Genomic DNA, 14,515 nt, shown 5'->3' with positions numbered 1-14,515 from the left:
CGTGCCCAGGACTCCTGTGTAATGCAGGAAGAAGTTCAACGACCGCACTCGGGTCGTTAGGGTGAGTGCCTTTTTCGCAATCATCTTCATCCCTCCATCTGCACCTGACATTATGGCCAGAGGGTGCGCGAAGCCCCAGTGGCCATCTGTCAGCCAGCACACATGGCCCTTTCTGGAAACACACACGCACATTCAGCTCAGGGCATAATGTAAGGGCTATTCTACCATGGGGGGCATGTGATGTCAGCTCAGGGCATAATGTAAGGGCTATTCTACCATGGGGGGCATGTGATGTCAGCTCAGGGCATAATGTATCATGACTTCCCGTCCTTTCTCCTGCAGGCCAAGCTGGCCAGGAACCGGAGGGAGCAGCTTCGTACCGGAGGAGGTCAGCCTCACCTGCAGACACTCACGGACCTGGAGGAACGAGTCCACCAGATTGTTGGAAGCCGGATGATTGGTCCTGTCGTAGAGCAAGTTATTATCTTAATGGCAAGAAACTGGAAAGTACTGAAGTACAAAGGGATCTGGGGGTCCTGGTGCACGAAACTCAAAAGGTTAGTATGCAGGTGCAGCAAGTGATTAAGAAGGCCAATGGAATGTTGGCTTTCATTGCTAGGGGGATAGAATATAAAAATAGGGAGGTATTGCTTCAGTTGTACAAGGTATTGGTGAGACCGCACCTGGAATACTGTGTACAGTTTTGGTGTCCATACTTAAGAAAGGACATACTTGCTCTCGAGTCAGTACAAAGAAGGTTCACTCGGTTAATCCCGGGGATGAGGGGATGGACATATGAGGAGAGGTTGAGTAGATTGGGACTCTACTCATTGGAGTTCAGAAGAATGAGAGGCGATCTTATTGAAACATATAAGATTGTGAAGGGGTTGGATCGGGTGGATGCAGGGAAGATGTTCCCGATGATGGGTGAAACTAGAACTAGGGGGCATAGTCTTAGAATAAGGAGCTGCTCTTTCAAAACTGAGATGAGGAGGAACTACTTCACTCACAGGGTGGTAGGTCCATGGAATATGCTGCCCCAAAAAGCTGTAGAAGCTACATCATTACATAAATTTAAAACAGAAATAGACAGTTTCCTAGAAGTAAAGGGAATTAAGGGTTACGGGGAGCGGGCAGGAATTTGGACATGAGTCTAGGTTCGGATCGGTCATGGCCCTGTGGGTAGCGGAGCGGGCCCAGGGGGCGTGTAGCCTGATCCTGCTCCTATTTCGTGTGTCTAATTCTGTTAGATTCAGGAGATGGTTCTGTGATAGTGGATTGGCGGTTAGGATCAGATCAGCCATGATCTTATTGAATGGCGGAGCAGGCTTGAGGGGCCGATTGGCCTACTCCTGCTCCTATTTCTTATGTTCTTATGTTCTTATGTCACCACTGGAGCTGCCGACCCCATTGTGCACAGCGATGGTAAGGTCATTGATATGCCATCAATAACTCAAAGACAAGGATTCAACTGAAGGCTTTTAATCACTAAGAACATTGCAGCATTGCAGGTCTTCCCACATCGGGTTCGTCTGGTAGGAATGACTCATACAGCTCTTGAGACCTTTATATGGCAAAAGACAGGGGCGTAGCCAATACACACAATAGGAACAAAAGGGGGCGGTTCACACAATACAAGCAGGTAAAACACATGGGCTGATGAAGGCATATATTTCATCACAGTCATCACCTTTTTGAACTCTCTCCTTCCACTTGTTCCCCCCACCAGCATGCTTTTTCACTCTGGACCCAAGTCAGAGCATTGCAGCACTCATGCATCCCTTGCTGCCACCCTGTCCTTTTGCTAAAGCCACTCTTCAACCTCCCTGCTTTCAGATGCTGCATCTCCAGCTTGGGAGCCGGGCCAACAAGCTGCCACTGCCACTGACTCCGGAGGCGACGAGCAGGAGGAAGCCGGACCATCCGTACCACCCTCAGGCGAGCCAGCCCATCTGCAGACTGGGGATAGTACTTTCCTGGAGGGGAGCGGGGGGGAAGGCTTTGAGAAGGAACCAGCTCCAGGACCCAGCGGGCTGCAGCAATGCAAGGGGGGTAGGGAAGCTCGGGGGCCGTCTCCCCGGAGGGCGAGTCAGGCCGCGAGTACTGCTGCACAGAGCGCAGAAGAGGTGCGTGCCCTCACAGAAATGAGCGCTCAGGCACACTGAGCTCATGGCTGCAGTGGCAAGGATGCCTGAATCCATTGAGACACTGGCAAGGAGTGTCCAAGACTTCGGCGCAGCACAGGCAAGGAGTGCGCAGGACTTCGGGGCAGCACAGGCAAGGAGTGCGCAGGACTTCGGGGCAGCACTGGGAAGGACTGTCCAGGACTTCGGGGCAGCACTGGAAAGGACTGTTCAGGGCATCGGGACATCACTGGAAAGGACTGTCCAGGGCTTCGGGGCAGCCCTGGAAAGGACTGTCCTGGGCTTCACCGAAGCACTGGAAAGGACTGTCCCGGCCTTCACCGAAGCACTGGAAAGGACTGTCCAGGGCTTCACCGAAGCACTGGCACCTGCCACGCAAGTGCTGAGTGCTGCCACGCAGTCACTCGCTGGTCTCATGCAGACGCAGATTGAGGCCACGCGACTACTGACTGCTGCCACCCTCGCTGGATCAGGCAGGATTACCCGGGGCCCTTGCAGCACCACAGCAGGCCAGCAATCTGTGGACCAGCCAATTGGTGCGCATGCTGCGGTGCTGCCCCGTCAGAGTGCCAGTGTGTTGGCCGACCACAGAGCAGGTGTCCGCTCTCAGGATGACAGCATTCCTCATGCCACGTCTCCACTGCAGCTGCTACCACCTGCAGGACAGACTGCTTCCACCCATGCACAGTTGGAGAAGCTAAATCCGGGCCCTCCAAGCCCAGAGGTCGTCCAGGCCGTCCCTCAGGGGCATCTGCGCTTTCGGACAGCCAGCAGGCCTCCCCCAGCCTTGATGCAGCCACTGGGGTCCCATTATTGAGGAGTTGCAGGGAGGGAAGGGGCAAATCTCGCAAGAGAAGTAGATCACCATCAAGGGGGAAAGAGTAGAAGGTGCTGCTGAGACGTCTTATTTGTAGAAATCAAGGCCGTGGATGCTGCTCTGAATGTTAGTAATGTTTTGGATAGTCTCCCGGGTGTGCGAGTCACCTGGTCTGAATGTTAGTTATGTTTTGGATAGTCTCCCGGGTGTGCGAGTAACTTATGTGTTAGAGTGTTAGTTTTGCTTTCTGTTGCCATTGCTTTGTCATGTTGGAAGGAAGCACATTTTGCAAAATAAACAAATGTTTTTATTTACATTGGCCATGTCTGCTATTTACATTCATATTGCCCTTCATAGGCTTTGGGTTATCAGAACGGTTCCATTCCTACTCTTCGAATGGCACCAAGCATTCCGTGAGAGGGGCCTAGAAGCGACTTCTGATCAGCCTCTGACGGACGGCCCTCCTGTCTTGGTCCTCCTCCTCCTCTGCTGGTGCTTCAATGTCTGGTGGCATTGGCTGGGTGCATAGGATGGTGAGGTTATGCAGCATGTAACATACAACCACGAAGTGGGAGACTCGCTCAGGTGAGTATTGCAGGGCGCCTCTGGAATGGTCCAGACAGCGGAACCGCTGCTTCAGCACGCCAATTGTGTGCTCCACAATGTTCCTCGTCGCCTGATGGCTCACATTGTAGCGCTCTTCAGCAGGGGTGCTGGGCGAACGGAGCTGCGTCATCAGCCATGGGCACAGAGGATAGCCCTTGTCACCGAGAAGCCAGCCTCCTGGGTGAGCCAGGGCCTCGAAAAGGTCTGCAACTGAAGTCTGGTGCAGGATGAAGGCGTCGTGGCTGCTGCCTGGGAACTGCGCATTGACTGCGAGGATCAGCTGTCGGTGGTCACAGACCAGCTGCACATTCAAGGAATGGAACCCCTTGCGGTTGCGGAACTCCTCCGGATTCAATACAGGCGCCCGCAAAGCCACGTGCATGCAGTCAATGGCGCCCTGCACCATGGGGAAGTCCGCTATTGCTGCGAAGCCTTCTGCGCGCTCCCGCTGCTTGTCCAGTGTCATAGGGAAGGAGATGTACTGCCGCCTCCTTTTAAACAGGGCATCAGTTACTTGACGGATGCAGCAATGCACCGCAAACTGCGATATGTTGGCTATGTCCCCAGTTGCGGCCAGAAAGGAGCCGCTCGCGTAGAAGTTCAGGGCAACAATCATCTTGACAGCCACCGACAGACAGGTCCTGCACCTTATCTGAGGCTGCAGATCTGGCTGAAGCAGGTGGCACAGCTCAGTCACCACCTCCTTTCTGAAGCGCAGCCTTCTGAGACACTGCTCCTCTGACATGTTCAAGTAAGAGAACTGCTGTCGGAAAACCCTGGCAGCGTAAGGTCTGATGTGGCGACGTCTGTTGGCCCTCCTCCGTCTGGCCATGCCTGCCCCTCTCTCCCTGCGTCTCTGTGCCCTTTCCAGATGGTTCAGCAACAGGACGTTCCCCTCCAATGCAGCCCCCATAATAATAGCGCACAAGAAAGTTTTCCCGTTGTAAATGCTCACCAGCAGCAAGGTGATGGTCAGAAGGCTGAAGTTCCTCTGCCAGCGCTGGCTCACTGCTGAAATGGCTCTCAGAGTGCAGCTCAGCAACTCTGTGAAACTCTCGAAGAAGTTGTGCTCCCAAAATGGCTGCCGCTTTTATACCAGTGCAGTCCCCTTTAAAGAACGCCCCCCCAGCCCGAGAGTGACTGGGGAATGTTCCAGGTAAGCTGGCCTTATTAGCGCCAGGCAGAACGGAGGGGGGCGCCACTGAATTTCCGGTCCGGGGCGCCAAAAAGGCGTTGCACACTGAAATGACGTCATGATCTGCCTGCGCCCGTGAGCGGGCGCTAAGATTTAGCGCCGGCGCTAAAAGTCCACTCAATATGGGAAGAGGCGCAGGGTTCGCTGCGCCCGGGTGCTAGTTGGTTAGCGCCCCACTTCTCGGCCTCTTTAGGCGCTAATCGCTGGCGCTACCAACTGAATTTCTCCCCCATAGTGTTATTTCCAATTATGATCACCATAATTCTAAAAATAAAGACACATTGGAAAGGGTTCAAAGAAGGCAACAGGGGTCACATCAGATGTTAAATCAATGAATTGTAAAGAGACACTAAGGGACTTCAATCTGCTTTCAATGAAATGAGACTCATGGGGATTGGGGTATGAGGCTCCAAGTTTTAAAAATAATCATAATGGGGAATCAATGGGATAGATGTGGAGAATTTATTTGTGTGGAACTAGAATTAAAGTAGGGCATACAATTGTAATCCAAAGAACCACATGCTAAATGTTGCTTCAGTAACTAATCAATCATATGAGTTATTAAAATATGGAACAGACTACCACTTAGCCAAGTAAATTTAGACAGCTGCAATATCCAGTATAGAAAAAGTGAACACATTACTGAATCAGCAAAAAATAGATGATGATCATGGGCTTTGTGCCAATGCAAGAGGGAGATGGAAGAGGTCTTTGGTTCTGAGTATGAACCTAAACCGTGGGGCAGCCCAAGGAGGCTGAAAGGCCTTTCATTGTTCTTGGATTTCTACGCTCACCTTCCTGTAATGTGATTTTCCCTCAGTGTGTTGTATTGCAATGCTTGTACGCCTCTGCTTTTTGCCACAAGTCATCAACATTAGAAGACAAGATTTTGCACACAGGGGAAGAGAACAGACAGCCAGCTATCGTTTTATTGCATAAGAAATTGAATTGTAGCTATTATATAAAATAACAGATGGTTGAAAGTGTGTTAAAAAGTTGTAACTCAATCTTAGTGAACGGAGGATGTTAATAAACTGGTTGAGCTTCGTCTCATGGTTTATGGCATTATCTGAATCTCTCACTAGTGTTACAGCCGCGCAGCATAATCCTGGTTAACCATTTTGCTTTTTATACGTTTGAGCTGGGAAAAATATATCCAATTAGATGTAATGGGGAAAGATTGTCTCTTCATAATTGTAGCAAAATAGCTATGTGTTCCTTAAAATCTTGTTTCCAGTCTTTACAAATAGCAAATGAAACCTTCCCCTGCATGAATGAGCAAAGTATGGTTAAATCTGCATGTTGTGATGTGATTAAAAATTCGGTTATGCCTGCAAGTATCAATCTGCCAGAGACAATGCATCTCGCTCGTCTTTGGAGAGGCTTTATAGCAGACAGAATTTAAGCATGTTTGTTAACTCAATACCTAACCCATAATATCATGACAGAAAGCATTATCCAGATAGTACCTGTGAATTATTTTTAGCAAAAAACACTCCAAAAACAAAGAAAAAACATTTCAGAGAACTGAAGCTGATAGAACAGAAACAGATACCTTCCTGTGTGATTACGCATCTCTGCACAATTCTCCAAAGGAAAAGATAACAAAGCTTTTTGACAAAAGACATTTTTGGGAAATATAAATAAATGGGCTTGTATCATCCTGTTTAAAATCTGCATCTCTTATATTGGGGCAGGGTGATCCTCTTTACAAATGCTTAAAAATATTTAACTTACAGATAAGTACAATACAATATTTATAGAGCAGTGGGTTACCTTTTTGGTTTTTGTTAGGTATGTCCTGGCAGAGTCCTTGAAAGATGCATCCTCATTGGTCTTCTCTGCTTGAAGATAACAAACCCAGCCCAGCAGATACCAAACCTACAAGACAAGTGCATTCTTCAGGTCATCTATTTTGCAATTATAGGGAATTGGTTACAGAAAGACTTCATCAATAACTGTCAGAACAAAGCCTGCATGCTGTAATGTAATGCATACAGTCAGACCCTTAGAGAGTGTATTTTACCCGTTAACTGATCTTTACTTCTACAAATGGATAAAATACTATTAGAAAGAGACCTTGTATTCGTTTATCTTATTTTAAAGTTTCAGAGCTTGTGCTTACCATTCCATTACTTAGAATACATGAGACTAAATGACTTCAATATGATGAATAATATAAAACCACTCTTTCTACCATAGTTAATAGAAGGCTAAAATACTTGGAGGACTCATTTCTAACCTGACAAGTCTCCTTTTCTTCAGGTAATTAAAATGGTTTTGCAGCAGTTCCACCAGCTATATTAATTATATTCTCTCAAAACACAAAACGCTTCAACTGCGATATGACGTAGATCTGTTCAGATAATATATTTAGTGCATTACATCAAGTAAGTGATTTTCACTTGTGTTTTCTCACTAGAATTCTGGTAATAACACATATAAAAGAACAGAATAATACCCGCCAGTGATTACTGTCTGCTGTCGCTATGCTGTTCTTTATGTTCATTAACAATGGCCCTGCATATAAAAGCGACGAAGATAATCTAATACTACTACAATCTTGTCAAACTGATGTCTTCTCAATCCATTGAAGTGCACATTTAGCTATAATTGGGGGAGCCTCGTATACCAATGGATCATTTACTCAACTCAACTTGTCAAGAAAAGACCAGTGCTTTATTGGTTATATGTTTAGTTTGAGCAAAACATTTTGCAGCTCAAAGGCTCCAAGATGTTCTACCTGGCTGACTACATTTACTAAATTTTAGTCAATAATAGTAGATCTCCTGTGGCATTGCTCACTGACAAAAGAACCGATACGTCTCTTCCAATAACTGGTTATTTCTCACTGTCTAATTCTTATTCTGTTGCTCACTCTGTCTTTGTTCTGCATCCTTATTCTCTCTCTCTCTGTATGGTGCTTGCAAACATTTCTCATTGTGGTGTGACAATTTTTCATTATTTCTGTCTCATTCTTTATACAAGCCACTCCTCTCTCTACAAAAGCAAAATGCTGTGGATGCTGGAAATCTGAAATATAAACAGAAAATGCTGAAAATACTCATCAGGTCAGTGACATTACTCACTGACGAAAGAGAACTGATAACTTTTTCCAGTTCTGACGCAAGGTCATCGACCTGAAACATTAACTCTGTTTCTCTCTCCACAGAGGCTGCCTGACCTGCTGGGTATTTCCAGCAATTTTCTATTTTTATTCCACTCCTCTCTCTGCATCCTTGTCTTGTATTTATCTAATGTCTGTGTGGCCCTTCTATGTCATCCTTTGTTAATGCAGCCAATATTTATCTCATTTTTTTAAGATCTATGGCACACAGAAGATTGGAAGTAACAGGTACCAAGCTGGAGGTGGGCGTGGAGTAAGGCTGGCAAGCAGATGCTGCAACATGGGGCAGTGAAGAAATAAGGGCCAAGAAATTGGGCTCCTTACCACCACCCATTACTGGTAGATTCCGGAAAAAAATGGTGACTGCCGCTCTAACACTCATCTCTGGTGCGGGACTTGGCAGCCGCCATTTTGACAAGGGCCACAGTGCCACGGGCCCTGAACATGCAAATCTGGAGAGCGTGACGCTCTGCAAACTTGGAACTTTGCGCTGAATTTAGCGCTGGGTCCTAAACTTGATCTGAAAAGCGAGCATGCAGCAGACTGACAGAGACGCTGTCAGCACTTCTTAAGGGACACACACATCTTTCAGGTAAGTTTGCATTTAAGCTTCTGGACTGGATTTTTAAATATTTTATTGAAGTAGTGGCTTGGTGCAATGGATGTTAAAAGTTTTTAAAGTGTGCAGGGAGTGCAGGGAATGCTGCTGGACGCTTGCAAGGCGTTGGATGGTAAAGGAAGGCCTCTGAGAAGACAGAAAATGCTGGAAATATTCAGCAGGTCAGGCAGCATCTGTGGAGAGAGAAACAGAGTTCATGCCTCAGTGCTGCCTGACCTGCTGAGTATTTCCAACATTTTCTGCTTTTATTTCATATTTCCAGCAGCTGCTCACAGAGGGAAGAGGAAGACGCAGAAAAGGAAGACGCATGTGAGGAGGAAGCAGAAGGAAGAATGCAACCCAGCCACTTTCTGGCCGGGATATCTGGGATGGAATCATCCACCTGCCAGTGACCACAACCCCAATTCCCCTTTCAACATTTGTCCCACACCTAACCTTCCCTCTGTTACTGACCATCACAGCATCCTCTTGGCCACAATGCTGAAATAAAAGCCACCACAAAGCAAACTTTTCAATCCAACTTTATACATGTATCCATCCAATGTGACATCAAGAAATCAACTCATCATCCTTCTGCATTCCCTTAGTGACTGTCTTGTGTGTGCCTCTACTGATGTCATGCAGTAGACAGGACTTTAAACTAATGAAGGGGGAGGTGGGAGGATTCAGGAAAGAGTAAATTTAAAAGCAGCAAGAGAAATGTCAAGGCTCTAGAGCAGAGTAGAGTTTTGGATAAAAATAAGCAGAGTGGGTCAGGAAGGGGGAGAGAGAGAATAATAAAGGTAATAAGGCATCTGTGACTAAGGTGACATCAGGGAAAAACAGAAATAAGTCAAAGCTAAAGACACTATATCTGAATGCACAAAGCATTCCCAACAAAATAGATGAATTAATAGCGTAGATAGAAATGAACAGGTTTGATCTAATAGCCATAACGGAGACGTGGTTGCAAAGTGGCCAAGGTTGGGAACTAAATATTCCAGGATACTTAACTTTTAGAAGAGATAGGCAAAATGGAAAAGGAGGAGGGGGTAGCCCTGATAATAAAGGATATTAGCTCTGAAAATCAAGAAGTAGAATCAGTTTGGGTGGAGCTAAGAAACAGCAAGGGGCAGAAAATATTGGTGGGAGTTGTTTATAGGCCCCCAAATAGTCGTTGTAATGTAGGGCAGAGTATTAATCAGGAAATTAGAGGCACATGTAACAAGGGTAATACAGTAATCATGGGGGGCTTTAATCTACATATAGACTGGGCAAACCAAATTTGCAGTAATAGTGTGGAGGACGAATTCATGGAATGTATGCAACATAGTTTTCTAGATCAGTACATTGAGGAACCAACTAGGGAACAGGCTATATTAGATCTAATATTGTGCAATGAGAAAGGGTTAATTAATAACCTTGTAGTAAAGGGGCCTTTAGGTAAGAGTGACCATAATATGATAGAATTTTATATTGAGTTTGAAAGTGATTTAGTTAAATCCAAAACTATGGTCTTAAATCTAAACAAAGCAAACTACGTAGGTATGAGGGGCGAGTTGGCTAAGGTAGATTGGGAAACGACATTAAAAGGTATGATAGTAGACAAGCAATGGCTTGCATTTAAAGAATTAATACATAATTTACAACAAATATACATTCCTTTAGGTACAAAAACCCCACAGGAAAAGTGGTCCAACCGTGGTTAACAAGAGAAGTTAAAGATAGTATTAGATCAAAGGAAGAGACTTATAATGTTACCAAAAAGAGTAGTAAGCCTGACGATTGGGAAGATTTTAGAATTCAGCAAAGGAGGGCCAAGAAATTGATAAAGAAAGGGAAAATTGAATATGAGAGTAAATTAGTGAGAGACATAAAAACAGACTGTAAAAGCTTCTGTAGGTATGTATAAAGGAAAAGATTAGCAAAAGTAAATGTGGGTCCCTTACAGGCTGAGACAGGAAAAATTATAATGGGGAATAAGGAAATGATAGAGAAATTAAACAAATACATAAGGCTGGATTTTGCTAGCGCAGAGGGCGGGTTTGGAGGCGGGTCAAAAGGTAAAATAGTTTTGATTGACGGTGGGTTGCGATCCCGGCATAAACCCGCCTCCAAACAATTTTCCCAAGTGTCGGGTCCCCGATTTGCCCATGGACCCGATACCTAGTGGCGGGAAGAGGATTAAAGCCAATTACCTGCCTATTAACAGGTAGTTGCTAGTAGTTGACAGGCTATTTTTGAATTTTGCCACTTCTGCCTCAGGTTTCCTGATGTCCAGACACCACGCCAGGTAAGTGTGGCGTGTTGTGAGTCTGCTGTAATGTTTCAGAATTGATGACAGCTGCAGAAGTGGTGTGAAGGATCCAATGGAGCACTGGTAAGAAAATGTTGGGAACACATTTCTTTAGATTACAAGTTTTGAAATCCATGTCCAGTGCCATCTCATTGGGAGAACCTCTCTCACCAGTGGCAGATCGCTTCTGTCACCTCACCTGCAGCTGCCATCTATTCCAGCCTATGGAGGGAGTCATTGGAGAGCCTGGATGCACCTTTGTGCAGTAATTGTCAGTGTTTGCAGCACCTCAATGCTGTCAAACACTGAGAAATCAGCTGTCAAAAAACGATTGTGCGTGATCCCTTTAAGAAAACCGGCAGATGACGCGTCATCAAATGACGTCATCTGACCGACTTCCTCTTAACTGGCCGGCAAGCCCGTAGGGCGGGCTTAACAAGGTCAATCAATGTAAAATCATGTCTGTGGGCCGGATGCAGTTGGGGGCAGGACTGGAAGCTGGAAACCACCTGACCCGAACCCAACCCGCCTCCATTGAAAAAATCGCAGCCTTTGTGTCTGTCTTCACGGAAGAAGATGCAAAAAACTTCCCGGCAATAGTGGATAAACCAAGGGAATAAGGAACTGAAAGAAATTAGTATTAGTAAAAAAAATAATACTGGAGAAATTAATGGGACTGAAAGCCGATAAATCCCCTGGGCCTGATGGCCTACATCCTAGGGTTTTGAAAGAGGTGGCTATAGAGATAGTGGATGCATTGGTTGTCATTTTCCAAAATTCCATAGATTCTAGAATGGTTCCCGCAGACTGGGAGGTAACAAATGTAACCCCACTATTTAAGAAAGGAGGGAGATAGAAAACGGGGAATTACAGACCAGTTAGCTTGACATCAGTAGTAGGGAAATGCTAGAATCTATTCTTAAGGACATGGTAACAGGACACTTAGAAAATAATACTAGGATTCGGCAGAGTCAACACGGATTTATGAAAGGGAAATCGTGTTTGACAAATCTGTTAAGAGTTTTTTGAGGTTGTAACTAGCAGAATAGATAAGAGGGAATCAGTGGATGTGGTGTATTTGGAATTTCAGAAGGCATTCGATAAGGTGACACACAAGAGATGGATGCTCAGTTGTTGAGTATATTCAAGACAGAGATCGATAGATTTTTGAATATTAAGGGAATCAAGGGATATGGGGATAGTGCAGGAAAGTGGAGATGAGGTAGAAGATCAGCCATGATCTTACTGAATGGCAGAGCAGGCTCGAAGGGCCAAATGGCCTACTCCTGCTCCTATTTCTTATGTAATGCCACCCCACCTTCCACCACCTCACTGCAGCATGGGTGGTGGAAGGCTGCTGACTTTCAGTGGGGGACACTGCAAATGGCCTTGTGGGTAGGCCTTGAGGAGCTGGTGGCTGGGAGTGTGAAATCGAGTGACAGTGTTTCTTCTTATTATTCACCCTCCTCTCCCTCTTCTTGGTCAACCACTGGCTGTGCAGGCTGCATTTCTTGGGTGTGTGAAATGAGGATGGCACAAGAGTGGAGTTGTGGTGAGGGGAGGGTGGGAAAGCAAGAAGTCCAAGAGAGAAAGAGGATAACATATGAGGATACCAGCACCTTGTATCCTTTCAGCCCTGATGTTGGCCAAGGGCTCAGCCATGCCCCTGCCAATGGGTTGAGGTGAAGCTAAGAATGGGAGGTGTGCCTCGTGTTTGGTACAGAATGTTGGTAGGTGAGCAGTGTGGGAAGCTTGTGGTGCAGCTGGTAGGAGACGGCTTTTGAAGACCTTGACCACTGGTCTTTGGGCACTGGAGCCAGGTGGTGGGGGCGACACTGTTGGCAGTGACAGCTTCAGTGGTCTGGTTCCACATCCTTCTTTCTGAAGGGCCTCCAGGCCCCTGTGGGTAGAGGACCTCTGCACAAAGCTGGACTGCTACATGTGAGACCCTGGGTGTCCTTTCCCTGGCTTGCTGAGCCATTTGACAAGAGAATTCCACCCCCAAAAATGTTTTCCTTGCAATTGGGAATTACAATGTAAAAGGCGAAAACAGATTAGCTTTTTAAATTTAGACAAAGTGTAAAAGAATTACGTTTTTTTATATATACAATGATGCAGGTCAGTCCAAAACCAGATGTAGAGGATACTCAGATAATAAACCATCAGAGAAACATTTATCATTTCCCTCTGCACTGGGGACAAGCGCAAAAGCAGAGTGGCGCAACTGATGTGCTCTTAGTTCAGAGGGTGGTGGATCAAAACTAACATCTGCTATTGGTGTTGTGATATGATGTAACATATGTAAAGGACTTTGTTTTTGTGCTAGATATACTACATGGGTTCAGCATTAATTAGCACTCTTGTAACGGACTTCGCCTTCCCTATGAACCAGATTATGTCTTTATCTGCGCAATATCTAAGTAAATGTAGTTGAGACCCAGAGATCAAACAAGGAATCCTTGCCACTATATTCTGCCTTACTAGAATACAACACACACATTTGTCTTTGGTAGGCATATGAACAGACACTCTATCAGACCTATACTCAGGCTATAAACCAACAGACAAATTTACTTAACATTAAACAGGTAAACCAAAACTGTTCTGTATAAACAGTATATTTATAGTAGTTGCAACCTTTACTATGCTTCTTAAAAGCAAAAATTACCTTGCATTACCTCGCAACATAAAACTGATCCTTGAAACATGGTTGCTCACTTCTTATATGTGAAATGAGACCAAGGAGCCACATTTAGCTTAGTCTCTGCTGGCTACAGACTAACTGCTGACTAGTATAAACTCAAACATAGATATATATCATAATAAAAATATCCTTTATATAATAAAAACATCCTTTGAAGAATACTGAAAAATAGGACATGAGATAACTGTGCGTCTCATAACTGTGTTAGATTAATAGCCATTCACAGGTTGTCAATTACCAGGATGTTTGTCTGAGCAAGCATGTCTGCCGTTTACGGTAAAAGTCATAGACATCTCTCAGTCTCTGTTTGTATTTGACGAAAGTGTCAAGCTGACTGGAATGGCTTGATTCATTGGTCCGTGTTAAATACTTTGAATGACCCATTGGATCCTGATATAACAGTGAAACTATGTAAACCAAGGCCTTCCTGAACTATACATGTCTCTGCCTTCTCTTGACCTGCAGAGCTAGCGAGCAGTGTCTGACGTTAACCCTACGTGTGCTGTGTTCAGCAAGAAAGAACTTGATAAATAATACAATGCTGACAAAAAAGCTCCAATTTTTTGTCACCAGAAATTATTTCACTAAATGCATCATTTTGCAAGATACTCATAATAAAGCCTTACAAGGAAAAAGACTTCTCAGACATTTCTTTCTTCTCAGGGACCCTCGGAATATTTAACATCCATGTTACTATTTTGCAATACAGTCCCCACCACTTATAGAGGGCGCGTTGGTGCTAATGCATTTGTCCGCTCTACGTGTTGGTTGGTTTAAAGGGGTAATGCTGTGCTATTACTATTGAACAAGACTGCAGCAAATCACTATTGAATAATCTAAACAAGACTGTATGCAGGGTGACTAGCTTTATTTATACCACACCTTGCGTTTCTTTTTTCTGTTTGGATGGGAAGTCTGATGTCATTCATTAGACAGCTTTTTAACGTTGTTTCAACTGGTCTGAGATGGTAGGTTTTGGAAGATGGAGGTGCTGTGCTAGGTCGTGCTGGCTCATCTTAGGTAGCTCA

The 14,515-nt window shown here is 45.3% G+C and overlaps 1 protein-coding gene across 1 annotated transcript in view; it reads right to left on the bottom strand.

Moving 5' to 3' along the window:
- The window catches only part of LOC147117171 (uncharacterized), a 667,391-nt gene that overhangs the window by 87,198 nt on the left and 565,678 nt on the right, over positions 1 to 14,515 (bottom strand). The window contains exon 10 of the mRNA XM_085987124.1: positions 6,539 to 6,643. Coding sequence (XP_085843250.1) covers positions 6,539 to 6,643 — 105 coding nt within the window. The remainder of the gene's footprint in view (positions 1 to 6,538; positions 6,644 to 14,515) is intronic.

Source organism: Somniosus microcephalus, chromosome 5, assembly GCF_052327205.1.
Source record: "Somniosus microcephalus isolate GS21.2 chromosome 5, FLI_Smic_1.0, whole genome shotgun sequence".
NCBI classification, from domain to species: domain Eukaryota; kingdom Metazoa; phylum Chordata; class Chondrichthyes; order Squaliformes; family Somniosidae; genus Somniosus; species Somniosus microcephalus.
Note: the sequence above shows the minus strand (reverse complement) of the source record. Positions and strands in the feature narration are given on the sequence as shown.